General features: G+C 35.1%; 3 protein-coding genes across 3 annotated transcripts; 2 read left to right on the top strand and 1 right to left on the bottom strand.

The window, feature by feature from the left end:
- Positions 1-403: 403 nt before the first annotated feature.
- Positions 404-3,666, top strand: LOC143537321 (putative nucleolar protein 5-2). Its single transcript, XM_077031113.1, has 9 exons — positions 404-463; positions 595-694; positions 790-831; positions 1,597-1,776; positions 1,857-2,021; positions 2,095-2,295; positions 2,375-2,872; positions 2,961-3,095; positions 3,174-3,666. The coding sequence occupies exons 2-9, from the start codon at positions 617-619 to the stop codon at positions 3,516-3,518; spliced, it is 1,644 nt and encodes a 547-aa protein (XP_076887228.1). The 5' UTR covers positions 404-463; positions 595-616; the 3' UTR covers positions 3,519-3,666.
- A 4,929-nt stretch (positions 3,667-8,595) lies between these two features.
- On the top strand, positions 8,596-10,060 carry LOC143537289 (large ribosomal subunit protein P2B-like). The gene is made up of 4 exons (XM_077031085.1): positions 8,596-8,695; positions 8,788-8,879; positions 9,701-9,927; positions 10,013-10,060. The coding sequence occupies exons 2-4, from the start codon at positions 8,792-8,794 to the stop codon at positions 10,037-10,039; spliced, it is 342 nt and encodes a 113-aa protein (XP_076887200.1). The 5' UTR covers positions 8,596-8,695; positions 8,788-8,791; the 3' UTR covers positions 10,040-10,060.
- A 3,112-nt stretch (positions 10,061-13,172) lies between these two features.
- Positions 13,173-17,033, bottom strand: LOC143537288 (protein kinase G11A-like). The gene is made up of 2 exons (XM_077031084.1): positions 16,450-17,033; positions 13,173-14,092 (listed from the first exon to the last, which is right to left on the bottom strand). Exons 1-2 carry the CDS (start codon positions 16,998-17,000, stop codon positions 13,300-13,302), a joined length of 1,344 nt encoding a protein of 447 aa, XP_076887199.1. The 5' UTR covers positions 17,001-17,033; the 3' UTR covers positions 13,173-13,299.
- Positions 17,034-20,905: the final 3,872 nt, after the last annotated feature.

The following is a 20,905-nucleotide window of genomic DNA, read 5'->3' as shown; positions in this document are numbered from 1 at the left end:
GTTGTTATCGGTCCACGATGTTCGGACAACGGATACTTTTCCACACTTGCACATCGCCATTGAAGGACCTGCAACTAGAAGCCGGAGACCTGCAAGTAAAAAATGGAGGGGAAGGGCAGCCGTTAGTTTTGAGGGAGATTTAGGTGAGGGGTTGTTTTTATAATAGGGATAACATAAATAGACCAATTTACCCCCACCAGAATGGCACGTGACCGTGACTTGACGTCCCTATTTAACGGCCTTTCTGCAAAAGGGGCAAACGTGCTAAAAAAACATAATACAAGGGCCACCCAGGTACTAAAAAAACAACCTCAGGGGGCAATGGTGCTATTTCGGAACCACTGGGGGCAAACGTGCTAGTTTGACAAACCACAGGGGGCAAACGGGCAATTAACTCTTCTAATAATTCTTCACTACCCACCTTCCTCCTTTGCGGCAGCAGCAGCAACTCTTCTCTTCGGAGGTATAATAATATCTCTTTGTTTCTAGGGTTTACTCTTTCACTCTCGCCGCACACAACATCAACCTCCTCCTTCTTCTTCTTCTTATTATTATTATCATTACATATCATTAATTAACTCTTTTAAACTTCAGGACCAATTAGAAGTAAGTAAGAATGTTAGTCCTCTTTGAAACCCCTGCGGGTTTTGCTCTCTTCAAAGTACTCGATGAAGGAAAGCTTTCTAAAGTAGATGTAAGTATATATATGTATATATGTATATGTTATGATTGTATACATTCTGTATATATGTGTGTATGTTTTTGATTATACGGATTTTGTGTTTACAGGATTTGTCGAAGGAGTTCTCATCCGCCGACTCAGCTAGACAGGTTTATATTTCTTTAACGCTTTAATTATTCATTTCGTTTATTAATTTCTAGTTTTTATTATTATTATTACTTTTTTATTTATAAATCTGTTTTAAGGGTTTTAAGTGTTGTGTTTGTGGAGTTTAAACCCGTTGTTTTGATGATAAAGCTATGATTTTTTATTACATATATATATGTGTGTGTGTGTGTGTGTGATGATACCTTTTATGAGGTCATTAGTTTTGATTTTTTGTTATTTATATTCTTGTTTAGTTGGCTAACAAAACATGTACTTATGAACTTAACTAATAAGATAACAGGTTTTATGACTATATATGTGTGTGTATTTAAAAACGTTGATTAACATTATGATTTTTCAAATAAACTTGATTTTTTTAATGGTCAAGTTATTTTTGTAACTCTATATTTGTGTGTGTCTGTGTGTGGTGATAGTTTTACGGCGTTAGATCAATATGCATAGTCGCAAATAATCGAATCAACCGATTGTTCGGTAAACCCATGATCGATTAAGCGAAAATTGCGGTTAGGTTTTTGTTTTGATGTCGTTGTCAATGTTTTTAGAGTATTCTTCGAATCTTTTTACGTTGTTTATTATTTATAACTAAAAGAACAAAAAATTAGCAGATGCTGAACGAAGTCTTAGATTTTTGGTTTTAGGTTCACTTATTTCATTTTCACAGATGCTTGTTTGTTTATCGACACTGGTTGTTTTGTCTGACTCGTTTAGCAAAACATGTACTTATGAACTCAACTTAATAACAACAGTTTGTAAAGCTAAAAGCTTTCTCCAAGTTTGAGAACACGTCAGAAGCACTATCAGCAGCCACGCTGTTGATTGAAGGCAAAACGAGCAAAGACTTGCGTAAGTTTTTGCGTGCTAATTGTGATGGCGAGTCATTGGCTGTTGGAGACTCCAAACTTGGAAATGCTATTAAGGAAAAACTGGTAAGTTGTACTTATGGCTCGAATATTTGTAATTTGTTTGTGTTAAGTTTGGATTTTAATTTCGACTCACTATTATGCAGCAAATAGACTGTGTTCACAACCAGACTGTGATGGAACTTATGAGAGGAGTTAGAAGTCAATTGACAGAACTCATAACTGGTTTAGGTGCACAAGATTTAGCACCAATGAGCTTGGGTTTATCTCATAGTTTGTCCAGATACAAGCTTAAGTTCAGCCCCGATAAGGTAACCCTTTTTCTCGTTTGTTAAAGATATCATACTTTTATGAATATGGTTTTGAAAAGTTTGTATTGTACAGGTGGACACTATGATTATTCAAGCTATTGGCTTGTTGGATGATCTCGACAAAGAACTTAACACTTACGCAATGAGGGTTCGTGAATGGTACGGTTGGCATTTTCCCGAGCTTGCTAAGATTGTTCAAGACAATATTCTTTACGCTAAAGCAGTTAAGCTCATGGGTTATCGCACAAATGCTGCAAAACTTGACTTTTCTGAGGTATGTACATACTTTAATTAAATCTTCATTTTTGACTTTTTGTATATTCATTAAGATATGCTTTTAACTGTTAAAATAGATACTACCTGAGGAGGTTGAGGCGGAACTAAAAGAGGCTGCTGTCGTTTCAATGGGAACTGAAGTCAGTGATCTTGATTTAGTGAATATTAAGGATCTTTGCGATCAAGTATTGTCGCTTTCAGAGTACAGAGCTCAGCTGTATGATTATCTAAAAAGCAGGATGAATACAATTGCCCCAAATCTCACTGCAATTGTTGGAGAGCTTGTTGGTGCTCGTCTTATTGCTCATGGTGGTAGTTTATTGAATCTTGCAAAACAACCTGGGAGTACAGTTCAAATTCTTGGTGCTGAGAAGGCTCTTTTTAGGGCTTTGAAGACAAAACACGCAACCCCTAAATACGGACTTATTTATCATGCAAGTTTAATCGGTCAAGCTGCACCAAAACACAAGGGAAAGATTTCACGATCCCTTGCTGCTAAAACTGCATTGGCAATTCGTTATGATGCTCTTGGAGATAATCAAGATAATTCCATGGGCTTGGAGAATCGCCTCAAGGTATTCTTGTTATTTTTTGTATTATGAGACTGTAAAAATATTTGACTTTTTGTGTTAAATTGCTGATTTTTTTTAATAAAAAATGTAGCTTGAAGCAAGATTAAGAAATCTTGAAGGACGGGAACTTGGTCGTTCTGCTGGATCAACTAAAGGCAAACCGAAGATTGAAGCTTACAACAAAGATTTCAAGAAGGGAGATGGAGCAATGATCACTCCTGCAAAGGTGCTTTCTTTAAATTCATTATTACTTGAACAAAGGTTCGTTTTTTTGTACTAAATTGGTGCTGGATTTTTTTTGCAGACTTACAATGCATCAGCAGACTCGGTTCTTGGGCGGATAGAAGCCGAAGCAGAAGCTGAGAAAGACGTGGAGATGGTACCAACTGATGAGGGAAAGAAAGATAAGAAGAAAAAGAAAGTTGCTGATGATGACGAAGAAGCAGCAGCAGCAGATGCCGGTAAAAAGAAAGACAAAAAGAAAAGGAAACAGGCTGAAGCCGTTGAAGAGCCGAAGAATGAAGAGGAGACTGCTGAGAAGAAGAAAAAGAAGAGAAAGCATGCAGAAGCTGATGATGAAGATGAAGCCGAAACCGAAAAACCAAGCAAGAAGAAGAAAGATAAGAAAAAGAAGAAAACAGAGGAGTAAGAAAGAATCTAGCTTTAGTTATAAGAGTTTGAAAATTTTGGGAACTTGTTTGATGTTTTATTATGCTATTACCCTTATTATTGTGGAAGGGTTAATATTGGGATTCTGGAATGATGCAAGTGAGACTCGCTCTTCATGTGTTTTTATGAAATGCTTTCTGCTTATGTTCAATTTGATAGTTTACTAAGGGCCTAAATTTCTATGATTCATGTTGCTGATCACTTACTACTGGTAATCATTTCTTTTGGTAATCAATTTTCATGTATATATATATATATATGGATATAGACGTGCACAAAAAAAACCGGTTCCGGAACCGAACCGGAACCGGTTCTAGTTCCAACCCGGTTGGTACAATACCCGGTTTGGGTATTTTTGTACCCGAAAATCGTACCCGGTTCTCATATTTGTATGTTAGTATCAGTTCCAACCCGGTTCCTACCCGGTTCTTAATTGTAACCGGTTCGGTTCGTACCCGGAAAAACCGGTTCCGGCGGGTTTTTTTTGAAGAGTCAAACAAAAGTCTAACTAGCTGTTGGAACCGGTTCCAACGGTAATATAGCCGTTGGAACCGGTTTTTTAGACACCAATTAGCCGTTGGAACCGGTTCCAACGGTAATATAGCCGTTGGAACCGGTTTTCGAGAGACAATAGATCCGTTGGAACCTGTTCCAACGGTAATATAGCCGTTGGAACCGGTTTTTGATGCCCAAACCTATATATAACTTGTTTTCCACCACTAATTTCACCACCAAACTCAAAAACAAACTAAAATACTACTCCTTTAGCAAACCCGTTCCGTTACCCGACCATCCAACTAAATATTATTATGGTACCCATCAAAAAAACTAACAAGAAGGCTAAGAAGAGTGTTTTTGTTGCCCCCGTTCCTGTTACGGAGGACCCAAGGGTTGTTACGGTAGTCAACCATAACCGCAACCAAGACATATGGAAGAATTGGGATTTGATTGTGGATGACGAAGGTTATCAAAAGGCTCGTTGCAAACTATGTGGTTCAATATTAAAGCACGATTCCAACTCTACTTTGAGAAAGCACATCGAGAAGCCATATTGCAAGGCGTTGAAAGGGATTGGCGCGACCGATCAAATTGACTTGGGTAAAGATGGTACACTATTTCGTTACAACACGACTCAAGTTCAAGATAGAATGGCAAAGTTCGTTATTCAACGAGGTTTGCCGTTTAACCACTTTGATGACCCGGAGTTGACGTCGTTGATTCGCGAAACTCTACAACCGAGATACACACATGTAAGTCGTACTACCTTAAGACGTCATTGTATCAGGTTGTGGGAGTGTGCTAAAAAAGAGTTAATCGAGTCTTTTCATTCTTTAGAAGCCATGGTTAGTTTAACTACCGATGTTTGGTCGGCACCACACGGGTTGCCCGAATCATACATATGTGTCACCGCTCATTGGGTTGATCCGGTGACATGGCAATTGATGAAACGCACCATCGCTTTTGAAAACTTCTCGTTCCCACATACCGCCGAAAAATTGTTTGAATTACTTGATGAAGTTATAACGACTTACAACTTGAGAAATAAAATATTTTCGATTTCGTGTGACAACGCTTCAAACAATACTAAGGCGGCTGAAAAATTTATCATTAAATATTCACCACCTTGTTTCGGGGATTTTTTTCATGTCCGATGTGTTGCACATATCATCAACTTCGTTGTTCAAATAGGTCTTGACAATGAAAACATTTGTGATGATTTAAAATACTTTAGACTTATGTTACAAGATGTCTTCAAAAGTGGTAAAAGAAGACATCTTGAATATAAGAACTATTGCAAGTCGGTTGAAAGAAAGTATTTGGGGCCGAATTGGGACGTTCCAACCCGTTGGAACTCAACTTGTCATATGTTAAAGTGTGCTTTTGCCCAACGCCAAACTTTACAAGCTTTTCATAACAATCTTGTTGAAGAACGCGAGGCCGATATGTTTCCGGAAAGTGTTTGGATCCAAGTCGGTTATTTGTTGGAGTATCTTGACGTGTTCAAAAAGTCAACAACAAAATTATCGGGAGTCTATTACCCTACTAGTTGTTGGGTTTTGCAAGAATTGTACTATATGTCTTGTGTTTTTAAAAGCTTTGCGGAGAAGAACAAACTCTTCGAAAATATTGTTGCGGTGATGAAAGAAAAGTTCATAAAATATTTTGAAAACATACCGCCGGTCTTTACTTGTGCCGCCGCATTAAACCCCTATTGGAATGTTAATGGGGTTGAAACAACGATTGAGGAAATATTCGACAACTTAGGTATGCACGAGATTGACCCGAAGTTGTCGACGGAAGCGAAGGACAAGTTCAACAAAAACCTTCAAGACCTTTATGACCATTATTTTCAAATGTATGATCCAAGCACGAGATCGTCTTTTGTGAAAAAAACAACTAGTAGGCCGTGCAATGACCCACTTATAAACTTGATGAATGGGATTCGTGAATCGGCATCTAAGAGGCAAAGAGGAAACACACCAAGTAGCGAACTTGGTCGATATAGTGGAGCAAACTATGTTGAGGGCGCAACGGTCGACGAAATTCGCAATATTGATTTGTTGGCTTGGTGGAAAGATAAACAAAAGGAATTTCCCATTCTATCCGCCATGGCTCGTGATTTGCTTGCCGTACAAGCCTCAACGGTTGCTTCCGAATCGGTTTTTTCTCTTAGTGGGAGGGTGTTATCTATGCGAATAACAAAACTAACTCCCGAGTCTTTAGAGGTTTGCATTTGCCTAAAGGACCATTTGGATGCGGTGGATCGTGTACAACACAAGGCGAACTTTGAAGACGAAATACCAATAGAGCGTCATATTCATGATGAGGAGGCGGAGGACGGGGTTTCTTCCGATAACGAAGACGAGGGTGAAAACGAGAATGAAGACGAAGAAGAGTTGTAATTATTTGTTTTGGTAAAATTATTTGTAACTTGTTTAACTAATATTTAGTTTTGATTTGTTTTATTATAATTACTTTTGTTACTCATGATTAATTTTTGTTACTTTTTTAATAACGACGAACATTTTATTTATTTAAAAAATAACTTACAAACATTATTAAAACATAAACGATACTAAACATAACAACTAAAACATAAAAAACAAAGTCCGTTGTTTTAATCCGGGAATACTTATTTTTGGGTTGTAGAGCCGGACGACTCTCCCACTTCCGTTTTTTTAGCATCCAAACTTCTTTTCTCTCGACAATACTTATTCGTATGTTTTCGTAATGTCGAGTTGGACCCTGCTTTAAGAAACTTCGAACAATATTTGCAACGTGCCAACTCATGTGAGTCGGTCATGAGACACAAATCATAATGAACCCAAACATCGGGGCATCTTGTTGTTTCGATCACCATAACAACGTCATCATTAGTTGCCATTTGTTGTCGGTTTAAGGTTAATTGTGGTTTGGAGTGTGTTTTATAGTTTTGGAAGTGGTTTAACAAGTACACAAACAAACCTTGCTATTTAGAGTAAAAAAATAACCTATTTATAGTTAAAAAACCGGTTCCAACGGTCAAAAAACGGCTATATAGCCGTTGGAACCGGTTCCTAACGGCTATAATATTTAAATTTCAAAAAAAACCGGTGGAACCGGTTTTTACGTAAAAACCGGTTCCGGTTCATACCCTACCCGGTTCTTAAAAGTTAGCATATCTGGGCATCGGTTCGGGTCGGGAACCGAACCGGTTCTTGATTGGAACCGGTGCCATTTTACAACCCGGTGTGAAAAAACCGGTTTCGAATCGGTTCGGGTTTTCCAGTTGAACCCGATTTGTGCACCTCTATATGGATATACCACACACACAACACAATAATAATATTCTTCAAAGAGATCTTTGGGGACTAAAAGCAACCCCCTCCCCCTCTTATTGCCCCATTTATCGCCTGGGGGAGGGGGGTTCTTCCTTCTGAATATCGTCATCATCACCCTGTTTAATCGCCCCATTATGCAGTCTTAGGGTGACTTTGTTTACCATGTAATCTGCATGTTGTGCTTTTTCTTTAATGATTCATATATCATTATTAAGTTTTCATGGTAATTTTCGGGTTCCTAATGTTAATCAAATTGAACGTAAACTCAAAGTAGATTCGAAAAATCTGATTCAATGATCCAAAATTCAAATTAGAGTAACAATATCGGGGTTTGTAAATTCGTTATGAAAAAAATGATTGAAAAGTCCGATAAAATGAATTTAGAAGCGATATTTTTTAAAATTAAAAATTTACATACAACTCAAATAAGTATGGGGATAAAAAAAATCATAAACTCGAGGAACTCATAATCTAAATTCGAATTAGCTACAAATTCATTCAATAATTCAAAAATAGAATTCGGTTTTCGAGTGTTTCAAATCCAATTAGAATAAGCAAACATAATACAGTTTTGTCCTTGAAAAGTACTTTTGGAAAATTTCCCCCACTCGTTACCCGAACCCCTGACCACTCCAAAAAAAAGAAACTCTTTGGGAAAACCTCCATGACCACCCACCAAAGTGGTGATGTCAAACTCATGGTCGTAAACGTACCGATTAGTCACTGATTAATTTCTAGTCCTCACCCTACCACCCAACTAGCAATTACAACACTGGGTAAGCTTATTATTTCATAACTTTGTTTCTATCAAAATAAGTTAAAAAAATAGACTAGAGATGCACAAATCGGGCATTTTCGGGAACCGGGTAGAAACCGATTTCGGGTATGGTCAACAAATTCAAAACTAGGTCAAGGTAGGAACCGGTTCCGAGTGTAGTGGGATATTTGACTGGATTTTGACCGGTTCCACATGGTTTTTTTCAGGTTTTAGGTAGGGTCAGATTTTGACCGAGTATTTCCGGTTCTGGTTCCGGGTACGGCTCCGGGGAGAAATCCTATACCTAATCCTACCCGCAGGTCGGGTACGGATAGGAACCGGTTCTTGGTCGGGTCCGAAACCGAGTATTTTGTGCACCTCTAAGACAGACTAATTAAGTAATTATGATGAATGGGCCGGTCACATACATAATAGGCCAGCCAGCCCACTTCTCACCAAAAACCAAGCCCACAAACAGTATCCAAACTGTTATAAATAAAGTTAGGGTTTCATCCCTGCTTTAGAACCCTAATAATAATAACCAAACAAAACACCGAGCGGCGGTAACTCATTACACAGGTATCATCTTCTATTAGTTAATTAGGTCTCAGTCATTTGTACAGTACAACAAGCTTCTAGTTTGTTAAATGGTTTGTTTTGGTTTTGTGTAGCGTAATGAAGGTTGTTGCTGCATACTTGTTGACTCTTTTGGGAGGTAACACAACTCCTTCTGCTGAGGATTTGAAGAACATCCTTGCTTCAGGTAGTTAAACAATTTAGTTACAACATTATTATTATTTTTATTATTATTCAAATTGATGATTGAATTTGATGTCTATTTGTTACTATTAGATTCTAATAATACATTGTTTGTTATAAGTTGCATATATTTTTTACTTGTAAATTGTGTGTTTTGGTTAATGATAATGTTAGTTAGTATTTGGTAACTGGAAACATACATTGTATTAATTTATATTTAAGAGGTTGTTAGCTTTGTATATCTGCACATAGTGTTGTGTAGTCGGGCGGTGGGGTAAGGACTAGTTAATAGTGATTAGTTTGGATTTGAATTTATTTGTATTTTTTCAATTATACAAATGTGTACCAAATTTTATGTAAAGTTGTTTCAATTTTGGTCAATACCATTGGGTCCCTTGCCCCCGACGCTGAAGAATTATAACTTTGTATTTAGTAGGATCTGTTTTGCCATTCAAAAGGGGTGGCAGCGCAGCTTGTTGCCTGCTTATTTGCTTCTCTATTGTAATTGGATCTTTTTTTTTGAAATATTTAAATAAATAAAAAGTTGGTCTGGTTTTTTGAAATATCGATTAATCAGCAACTAATTGGTGGGATATGGACTAGTGATTAGTAGGAGTTTAATTGTAGCCTAGGAGGGGTTTTTAGTTTTTATGACCATGTTTGCACACAACCAAGTGATTATGGAATTTAGTTTCTGTGTTTGATATATGCATTTGTGAGTATTAACTGGAATGGTTGTTTTAGCATAATGTATGTATGCACTTTTTAAGTGCTGTAAAATGCTTTTTGTACTCATATGGTGGGAACTTGTGTTGTGCTATGCAGTTGGAGCTGATGCAGATGATGACAAACTTGAATTGCTTTTGACACAAGTTGAGAGTAAGGATATCACTGAATTGATTGCATCTGGAAGGGAGAAGTTGGCTTCAGTTCCATCTGGCGGCGGTGGTGTTGCAGTTGCTGCTGCAGCTGGTGGTGGTGCTGCACCCGCAGCCGATGCTGCTGAGACGAAGAAAGAGGAGAAAGAAGAAGAGAAGGAAGTTTCAGATGATGTAAGTTTTGATTTTGGTTTGTAAATGTAAGTTTTTTTTATTTTGTTACAAGTTTCTGACTTTTTTTTATTGATTTGGTTTGCAGGACATGGGATTCAGTTTGTTTGACTAAGGATCTTCATACTAAGCATTTTCTTGTCATTTTTGGATATTATATTTTTGTTAGTGATTTTTAAGTCTTATGATCAAATGTTGGATTTTGTTAGAACTTGGAAAGGTTTCTTATGACCTTTTAATGAAGTGTTTTTCTTTTCAAATCTCTCCGGAAATTGTTATTTTGCATATATGATACATGTTCTGTAGTGTGAAAAAAAGTACGACTGCTAAAGCATGATGGGTGGGGGTGATCAAGACATATAGTGTTGCTGCATTTGAACCATGTTGTCTTGCACATATAAGACATGATAATCTGGTGACATAAGGCACACTGTACACGAGTGACATTGCTAATAGTTGGGAGGATACTTGTATCAAATCTTTTCTAATAGAATACATTATGTAAAAAGTTGCAGAAGAAAGACGACCATCATCGAGGACCTCACGAATCTGTTATTTAGGAAAACAACAATTGTTGTGGAATGAGACTATCTTAGGACTTGATATGCAACTTCATCAACCACCAAACGCTTTTTATGAACACATATCGAGATAAGTACCTTCAAAATGTATTATGAACTCAGTATCATATCTTGTCTTAAGGTATAATAATTCGCTCTACTTGAACAAAATGCACATCAACAATGTCTCACCATGCGAGGTTAAGTTTCAAGATGACGACAAACCAAGCAGCACTTGACTTATAATGGTGCTAACGATTGATCAAAACATGCAACACAACACATCACGTCACAACCATACTAAGACAGGAAACAAAAGACAATCATAAATATGAAGGAATTTCACGTTATTACACAAAACAAATGTTACATAAAACATTTTCCGGATGATGCGCAGAATTTAAAAAGACACGTTATGTTGATATGGGCCGAATTACATATATCCGGTTGTAACCAGGCTTTTAGCTTAAAAATGGTTTAAAGTTTGAACCCATCATTGAGTGTGAATATAATTTAAATTATGATAATATTGAATTGAGTATGATGTTTCTGTTTGGCTCTTTTCAAACCAACCTAAGATAGATGACAAATGGTCCAAACCCCACCATTGCACCACCGCGGGGAACAGATTCACATGGTGGGACGAATTTAAACCGCCAATGGATGGTGGTGGCTGCCCCTGTCATTAGGTATATATCCTCTTCAACTCTCTTTCAACCACAAACATGCCTTTCTTTGCCCCATGGTCGTTGACATATTCACTTGTTGATGTGTTTAATAATCCATTTAAACAAACGGAAATAAACAATACATATTTTGGATTATTCATTCTTCCAACACAATAGTACAAAAGATCGATCGACACAACTTGGTATTTCATATGACAGGCATGTTCTTGATGTTTGTTGTCTTGTTTTTGTTATTAACTTTTAAATACTTTTATATTAAAAAGTAAGTTAGAAATTGCACCCCTGAAAAGAAGCAATGAGTTGTCCATATAACTTTAAGCAACTTGCTTAGACTCAAATAAACATGTGCCATATATTTAACATAAAGCACTTGATTAATTTATGATTATATATATTAAGCATGGTAAAACGGGCGATCAGGTTACGAATTTGGGACGTAAATTTGATGTATGGTCTACGATTTCAGTTTTGGAACACTTAAGCGATCTAACACTAACGTATAATTAATTTTTTTTATCAGAAAATACCCTATGTGCCTTGCTGATTGTGAGAGTATTTTAGATTTTCTTAATATTACTTTTACTTATTTTTTTAAAGTCATTCAAAAATTAATACAAGATATGTTATTATATTAAAAGACAATTATTATTTAAAACTCAAGCTCGACTTGTGAGTAGTTTTTTATATGTATTTTAGTTATAGTTTTTGTATATAACACAATACATATTTTTATTCTTTTATTATATGTTTGTATGTAATATTAACGGTTATATAAATATATGTTTGGTCACGCGTATCGGCTTGAACTCGATGAATGAAGCCCAAGTTCGGCCTCATTCAATACTAAACAAACTTAAGTTAGGTTTGAGCTTAGCGAGCCAATATCTAGTAGCTAACAAACGCTTTGACCCATAATACATATTTCTAGTTATGTATTATGTAATTATGTTGATGCCCATATTTCCAGTTTGGATGTAACACCAACATGGAGGAGATTGATGAGAGACGTATCTACCTGCGAGAGGAGTAATCCAAACATGTGTTTGTTAACATGACGACGAAGTATTATTTAGTAACATCCATCAAAGATATTCCAACAGGTTTTTGAAACTAATGGATTGATTCGACCTATAAACTTGTGGTTCTCGAACCTTCCCTCCATGACAAGATAATGATTCAAGTTGTACTGTCAATTCTTGGATGCAACCGGACCCAAAACCTCAACAAGGATCAAAGTTTGGCTGCAGAGAAAATATTAAGTGTTTTTTTTTTTTGTCCAACCAAATAATATTTTTTCATTAGTGCATAGTATTTTTGTAGAATTTATAATTATGCAACTTTATATTTAATCACATGCTTGCATAAAATACCATCACATGGTTAAAAAAGTTTTTATTGTAATTTAAACAGTCAAGTCAGAAAACGTTTCCACAATAGATCTAGTTAAATACCCTTGAACAGTCTTAATTTTGATCAGTGGGTTTCAACTTGCATCGATAACTGAACTGGCTAACCGAGTCTCATTTGTAGCAATTTTTCAAATTTATTTACCTTCAACTTTTATTTGTTCAAAATCTCATTTAATGATAATTTGTTAGGGTATATTAATATTATTTATTGATACCTCATATTTTTTACAATACTATAAATTCACACCTAAATTATAAAAAACATGAAATCGCTTCATATTTATTATAATTTGTTATATATAAACCTTTTTTAATTTGTCACTCAACGATCAAACTTTTCTTATTTCTTTTTCTAAGATTGACGAATCAAATTTTTTCCCTAATTTTTGCCTCTTTTTTTTGTTTTTTTAATGAATCATAACTTTTAAATTGTTTTTAAGTAATCTAATTTTTGAAACCAAAATGAAAGTTATGATTTTTTAGCACATCTTAATCATAATCACCCATACTTGCACTTTAAATAAAATAACATGGTTCGCTAAGGAATTGTAATATACTTGTGACACAAAAAAAAAACTAATAATAATACATAAGACGATAAATCAATTATAAGTAGGCTAGATACACTAGATTTTTTTCATAACACAAGTGGAAGTAACAAAATTACATTTTAGTATGATTAACAAAATATAACACAATTCCACACTAATTATGATACTAATAATATTCCACGGGATTATCGGAGCAACTATCATCTGACACAACTTCACGACCAAACGGCAGCGGAACATGCGGTGGTGTTGTACATCTCAACAAAGCCCAATTCACACCTTGAAAAAACGAATGGTGTTTAATGGGCGACGCCCCCATCGTGGACCCTAACCGCCTCACGGGATCCTTAACCAGCAACTGCGATATCAAATCCTTCGCACTAGACGGAATCACAGGCTCTTTAGGGAACTCTAGAGCCCGAGCCACAATATTAGCTAAAGTTAACTCATTATCCACCCCTTTAAAAGGCGTTACACCATAAAAAAGTTCATACATAAATATCCCTAGCGTCCACCAATCCACCGCACTCCCATGCCCCTCACCCGAAACAATCTCGGGCGCTAGGTACTCGTGGGTCCCAACAAATGACATAGATCGAACGTCCACCGGCTCAGCGACAAATTGTGGGCCCTTGTGGGACCCGGTTTTCTTCTTTTTGCGTTTGGATAGTTTTAAACATGAGACTGATGGGACAATGCAGTTTGGGAGGATGCATGAAGAGGATGTGACTTTGGGTGGGTCGAAGGCGTTGGGTGGTGGTGGGTTAGGCCCGTTGTTGTCGGAGAAGACTTGAGCCGGGGTGGAGGCCGTGACGTCGCATTTTAAGGAGAGATCGAAGTCGGTTAGCATAATGTGACCGTCGGATCGGACCAAGACATTTTCGGGTTTGAGATCTCGGTAAACAATGTCTAGCATGTGAAGGTACTCGATAGCAACAATCACTTCTGAGGCGTAAAACCTGGAAATTAATACATTGAATCAAGTGATTACAATTAAAAATTAAAACTTTGATTTTTAACTAGAAAGATGGCATATACATCACATAATTGGTGTCAAAAGTATTATATTAGAGACAAGAGAATTAATGTGGTTTATAATTGATATTTAATACTTATATGGAAATAATGAATTAAGGTGTGGTGATCTATAGATGAAAATGTTAAATGCTAGTAGTAGTTATGTACAACCAACAATTATTTATTGTACGTAAATGAGTTTGAATAATCCTACCCACTAGCTAGCTTGTAGGTGTCTTGTATCTTTGACTTCCCTATAAAATCTTATATAATTGAAAAGTCGGTGATTTATACCTTATAGGCAATAATATTATTGGGGTCCTTTGATAGACAAATCCAAAAAAAATTTTTTTTTCGGGACTGTAAAAAAAGTATTTACATTTGATAATAACGGTGAACTTGTTGTTTAAAATATATTACAAAGATAAATTTAACATCGATCTTTCCTTCTCGTGTGTCATTAAACTAAAGCTAAAAGTATACATAAAAGACAATTAAAATCCAACGAGTTTGAGTTTGAAAAATTATTCAAAAAGTGAGTGAAATGAACCAAGAATAAGATTAAGTTAATTAAATAATTAATAGCCGAGTTTGAGATCAGGACGACACCAATAGTTTAGACTTTAGATATATCTTATAAATGTCATGTATGTTTTTAATCTTGTAATTTTATATTCCGTCATCTCATGTAGATGCAAGCTCATTGATACATATATTAATTTATAGGGGTGTGTGATGCGGTTCGGTGCGGTTATTGACTTAAACAGAGCCAAAAATCACATTTTCGGTTTTATGATTTTTTAAAACTGTTCGGTTTCGGTTTTTTCGGTTTCCGGTTTTTGGGTTCAGTTCGGTTTTGGATGCGGTTTTTCGGTTTTGCTAATCGAGCCAAAACATTTTGGGCAAAAAAAAAACACTTGACCCAAGATATTGAAATTGTGCATGATATTTTTTTTTCTTTAAACTAATGATTAATATAATATTGAATATTTGGGCTTAAAATAATAAAAGTTAAGAAAAGATGCATTAAAATCAAAAATCAAAACTAAAAGTACTAGCATTATTAGTTATTAACAAATGTAGCAACAAAATATATTTATAATTAACCATATTTTAAAACTAAACAAATATGGTCGTCAGTAGATTTTGTTTTATTGAATAAGGTTAAGATATTATGATTATTTCAGTTCGGTTCGGTTTTTTCATTTCTTAACAAAATACAAAACCGAACCAAAACCAATATTTAGGTTTTTGCTAAAGTTCAAAACCAAACCATCAGTTCTAGCTAATTCGGTTTGATATTTTTCGGTTTTGTACACCCCACTGTTAATAACATACCATATTCTAGAAAGGAAAAAAAAGTTAAAACTATTCATTTAAATGATTATGAAATAAAATAATAATTTCATTTAATTAAACCCGTTTACTAAACCCTAGACGAAGCCAAAGTATGACCCACGTTGCAACAATCAAGATCTGTAAAAGTTTGACTTTTAAATAGGTACACGAACTCACGTGTACTCGACCCATGTGTAAATGTAATCAAAGCCCATGAGTCTCTCCACTATCTTCTTCTATACTATACTCGATGTGGTGTGTTAATTTTAACTTAACTTAAATCATCAGGTGTGGACCAGTCTACCATAACACGGTGTTCCACCGCGGGTCCCTTGCAGGTTCTTCCTATATGGTCCCGTACTCACGGGACGTTAACGGCCGTTGATTTTTTTAAACGAAATACCGGACCACAACTTAAACCATACAGATTTATTGACTTATGAATATGTTATTTTATAGCTATTTGTGTTATTGTGTATTGATTAAATTTTAAATGATAGAACAAACAAAACGTATGTTAACGAAAGTTAATATAATTAAATGAACGAAAATTTTTTGTTCATATTTGTTCGTTGATTAAATAAACTTCTATTTTGTTACTAACAAAAATTTGAATGAACACAAATTAAACGTATAAAAGATTTGTTGATGTTCGTTCATTTATTTAAATGAACATATTTTATATTTATATTTGTTTGTTTATTAAATAAAAACTTATTTTATTAATATTTGTTTATAATTTAAATTCAAACAAATATAAATGAACAAACAAAACGTGTTTTAATGTTCATTCATTTAAATAAATAAACGAAAACTTATGTTTATATTCGTTTGTTTATTTAATAAACGCTTATTTTATTACTACTTTTTATATTAATTAAAATTTAAATGAATAAACAAAATATATATGCTTGTTCATATTCGTTCGTTTATTAAATAAACAAATAAACAGACTTCTAACCTGACAGCGGATTCAGGGAAGCGTTTAAACGGCTGACGTTGACGGAGAACATGAAGATCCCCACCGGGACAAAACTCCGTCAACAAACATGACCATTTCGGCGACTCTAGCGACGCGTATAGTGTCGGTAGAAACGGATGCTCCAACATTTCCAAAATCTCCTTCTCCGTCCTCGCCCGCCCTTCTTTATTCCGGCTCGCCAACTCCCTCTTATCCATAACCTTCGCCGCAAAAACCGCCGGCAAATCACAGGAACTATTATTATTATTATTATTATTATTATTAGCCTTAATCTCCGATAAGTAAACAGACCCAATATCACCAGTACCCAGGCGTTGAATGAACCGGAGATCAGTGAATGATAAGCTAGAACCGGGTTTAAATTTAAAGCCGGAAGGAATGGAGTGTTTGGAAGTGGTGGTTGTCCAGGTGGTTTCGGAGCTAGAGCTAGTGCTGCGGTTGATTTCGGTGGCGGTGGTGGTGGTGGTGGAGTTGAAGCTGATGCTTTGGAGGTCGTCGGAGATGTCGTCGGCGGTCCACGGCGGTTCCATTGCCGGAGAGAGAGTGTGAGATTTGGGAACAAGTGAGGGATGAAATTGGTTTTGAAGAGCAGAGTGGGCCCATGAGAAGTTATTCATAAATAATAATATATCATCTGATGGTATTACAAGGGCTGGGCCCAGTTTAATGATCTTAGAAAATAATGCATTCGTTTGCAGTTTGCACAACTTTTAGTATTTAAATAAATTCTTTTGTGTTAAGTGTAGTTAATGTGGTGTGATCTTGTTAATGACTCGCCATTTGAAATCCTTTTTAAAAAACGAAAATAATATAGTTTACCATAACACCAGTGCGGCACCTGAAAATTGTTAATAATTTATCACGAGTAAAAATATGAGTGCGCTTAATTATTTTTCTTTTCAAAATTGTAGGCCTGGATCGGTTTGAATCGTCGCTCACCAGGTCTCCCGAGGAACAAATATGCATGAGACATATTTACAAAACGGATTTTAAATGAAGAAATGTGGGTATTGCATTATGCCATTATTTACTTTCACATAATTCATGGTAAGAAAACAAATACCATTGAAATATCCTCTTTAGTTTGTTTATCTTGTTTTATACAGGAGTATTTTCTTTTTATTTTTATATTTTAACTAAATTATTATTCTCTAAATTTCTCTCTCATTTTATAAAAACCAAACATATCTCTACTTTTATATTATTACTGCTTTTCTCGTTCTTCTATACTTAAAGGTAAAATCTCTAATACTTGTGTACATAACAAAATATATCATTAGATTTTGATATGAGAATACTAATAATAATTGGTTAACCGTATGTATAAACGTATTCAAAACCGCACATATAAACTTATTTTATCTTTTTCACGGTTCTCTAATTCGATTGCTTTTGTTGGGTCCTTTTGATGGTAATATATGTGTGTTAAAATTTGAAATACGTTTAATTTGTTACATTATAAAAACTAAAAGGGGTAACAACAAGGTCAAAACAATAAAACAATTAAAGTTGTTAAGTATTGGTCAACATCATTCGTACGTCCGACATTAATCTAGTGCCACCTTTGTATGCAACCAACTGAACCAAGTCTATTGACAAGTAACCACAATCAAAAATATTTAAATATCACCGTCACACAGTAATGATGAAATAAGTAGTTGCTTCGCCTTTAATACATATCGGTTTTAATTTTGTTGGTACGTTATTAAAAAAACGTAAACAAGTAATATAATATTGTGTTAGAAACATGATCAAATACATTTTATTTTTAACATAAAAACGGTGAGAACCAATTTGTTGTTATGATTAGGTTTATTTTTATAGGTGTTTGCTGCTATTTTTGTTCGTATTTGCTAATTTTCGATTATGAGACGTTATAAGTATTTGCATATTTATATTTTGTTGTTATTATTAGATGTTTTCTTTTCTTGTTATAAGTATTTGCTGGTATATGCTGTTATTATTTTGTTCTTGATTTTGATTCTTTTGTTGTAATTTTTAGGTTATTTTCTTTGTTATTATAAGTCATTGTTTATGTAGATTGGTATTGTAGTTGGTATTGTTTCTTACGTTCGCATTTTTAAATAAATTTACATTATTTCCTACATACTCATGTTAAGATTAAATTGTACATGAACCTTCCCCTCTATTATGTTATGCAGAAAAAAAAAGGTTTATTAAGAACAAAAATTGCAATCAACGAACAAGATGTTTGAAAATTAATAAGTGAATGGAGATTTAGTTTAGTTAAATTGTTAAGGAAATGTCAATGAGCTAGTGATGGAGTAATAAGGGAGAGATTCGGTATTTCATTAATCGAAGTTCGATTCATGCTCGAAGCATTTTGTTTCAGCAACACCAGTGTGATAATGTGAGACTAGGAGAGTATGTGGCTTTCACTAGTTGGATCCTTAAATTGAACGGGTTTTATACACACTGTCGTGCCTTCGTGCAAGTGTTCACTGGCATTGGCCTTACGTGAGGGTTTTTTTCCGGATCGAAAGACAGATGGCTTTTACTAGTTGGATCCTTGTTAACTGAACGAGTTTATCTCACCGCAATGTCATTCCTTCGGGCGAGCGTTCACGGCTGTTGGCCTTAGGTGAGGGTTTTTCCCAAATCGTAAGACGAGTGTATCCAGATATGGTGAATTTAGTAGTAGCCCAATAGGAGGATTCGTTGGCCATTAAAAAAATCGTAAATGAAACTCTTCACTTAGTGAATTAACGACTATACTCTTGAGTGAAATTTTTGTGTCGTTTTAATTAGAGCTATGATGTCACCTGACTAAAGGTTTAATGCATAATATTAATTATATAATTAAAAAAACAACTCTTCATCAATCCATGGCTCTTGATAAGAGTTCTTTTATGCCTCATTATATAGTGACGCGAAGAATTAATCTTGGAGATTCAAAAAAAGAGAAAAACGCTTAAAGACTCGTAAGTCAGTGACTATATAGAGAGGAGTACTCACTACTCGATTCGGCCTCCCCGATCCTATTTTTCCACGAGTTCAAAAAATACACGTTTATCCAGTGTAACATTGGTTGTGTGCCCTTGCTTGGTGGTACATACTGTTTTGGCTGTTTTACCCTGAGAGATAGACAGACTCTTTAGAAGCGACCGGAAATCCGTGTTAATGGACCCGTGTTTAACACGAATCCTCAGCCACAACCGTCAATATTTGTTTGCTTATTCTTGCAGCCAAGGAGACTACAAGAGGACTTTGTTGAATAACAAAGTTAAAGGCTCTACCTTTTGAAGATGTTAATTTGAATCAAATTATTTACATATGTTTTATTTCAAGTTTTTCGTTTGGATTTTTAGACGATACGTGTACCACAATTTCCCAAATATATAAAGAGAGTTTTTTTACTTGTTTGGTTAATATCATTTTAATAAAATTGTGACTCATCTCCTACACAAGATCTGAATCTATTGGTACTCTAGAGTCTCTACTTGAATACCGAAGTCGACTCTTGATTGTGTGACGAATGACTAGAGTTTTTTTTTGTTTTCCATAACTTTTTGAATAAGGGTGATTATATTAAAACAACTAGCAAGTGGCTAGAGCCTAGATAGAAACAATGGACCGACCTTAAAGACAAGAGAGTGCTTACAAACTCGTCCAATTAGAATGAATCAATACAACTACTTGGTGTGTGTTGAGCCCAAGTGACGGTGGATTCCAATCTATAATTTCGAATGCCTACATCCTACTAAGTACCAACTTAGCTACTTATGACTAAACAAAATTAGGATTCAATCATATTAGATTAGGTATTCTGCATTTCGATACATTCTTGATCAATTAAATTGATTCGAAGTTTTGTTGGACAAGAAGCTTAACTTATACAAGTGGCCTACTCTATCGTGCTTCAATATTTAGATTTTTGAATACCACTTACGTTATGTTATGTATGAATGAGTTTCGTTCTATTCTATAACAGGCATTAAATGTTTTTTTTCCCTTATAACTACATTAAACGAAATCTGTTTTCAACGGGGCTTGAACCATGTCCAAAGGGGAACAACACCATATTAACACATAACTCCAAGCATTAAAGTTAAAACAATAATAACTTTTTAAATTTAACATATATTTCATAAAAAAACCAAAAAAACATGTCAACATGTGGGCATGAATTAAGGAATGGGGGTGTCTCCACAAGGACTACTTGTGACAAATGACTTTTGTTTTAAAAATGCTTAGACTTCACGATACTCACCTTGAGTTCAGTTAAATCTTCAACGTTTACTAAGGGTCTCCTTTTTCAAAAACACTTATTTATTTTACATGCTATTTTTTCAAGTATCTTCAATATATCAGATTTCTCAATATTATATAATATATTTTTAATGACAAACTCACACATGACATCCTTAGTCTATAGTCTACTCCTTAGTCATTAAGGCTATGTGTAGTGGAGGGG

This window comes from Bidens hawaiensis, unplaced genomic scaffold (assembly GCF_021521415.1).
Source record: "Bidens hawaiensis isolate Kalapana, Puna unplaced genomic scaffold, B.hawaiensis_p1.1 tig00011171_1, whole genome shotgun sequence".
In the NCBI taxonomy this organism is placed as follows: domain Eukaryota; kingdom Viridiplantae; phylum Streptophyta; class Magnoliopsida; order Asterales; family Asteraceae; genus Bidens; species Bidens hawaiensis.
This window is presented reverse-complemented; position numbering and strand designations above follow the sequence as displayed.

What these genes read in the sequence shown, in the direction of transcription:
- LOC143537289 (XM_077031085.1), top strand. Translation starts at nt 8,792, where the DNA reads ATGAAGGTTGTTGCTGCATACTTGTTGACTCTTTTGGGAGGTAACACA. An exon ending in GAAGAACATCCTTGCTTCAG is followed by an intron (nt 8,880 to 9,700) that starts GTAGTTAAACAA and finishes TGTGCTATGCAG; the next exon opens with TTGGAGCTGATGCAGATGAT. An exon ending in AGAAGGAAGTTTCAGATGAT is followed by an intron (nt 9,928 to 10,012) that starts GTAAGTTTTGAT and finishes TTTGGTTTGCAG; the next exon opens with GACATGGGATTCAGTTTGTT.
- LOC143537321 (XM_077031113.1), top strand. Translation starts at nt 617, where the DNA reads ATGTTAGTCCTCTTTGAAACCCCTGCGGGTTTTGCTCTCTTCAAAGTA. An exon ending in CCGCCGACTCAGCTAGACAG is followed by an intron (nt 832 to 1,596) that starts GTTTATATTTCT and finishes TAATAACAACAG; the next exon opens with TTTGTAAAGCTAAAAGCTTT. An exon ending in ATGCTATTAAGGAAAAACTG is followed by an intron (nt 1,777 to 1,856) that starts GTAAGTTGTACT and finishes ACTATTATGCAG; the next exon opens with CAAATAGACTGTGTTCACAA.
- LOC143537288 (XM_077031084.1), bottom strand. Translation starts at nt 17,000, where the DNA reads ATGGAACCGCCGTGGACCGCCGACGACATCTCCGACGACCTCCAAAGC. An exon ending in TTCCCTGAATCCGCTGTCAG is followed by an intron (nt 14,093 to 16,449) that starts GTTAGAAGTCTG and finishes ATTAATTTCCAG; the next exon opens with GTTTTACGCCTCAGAAGTGA.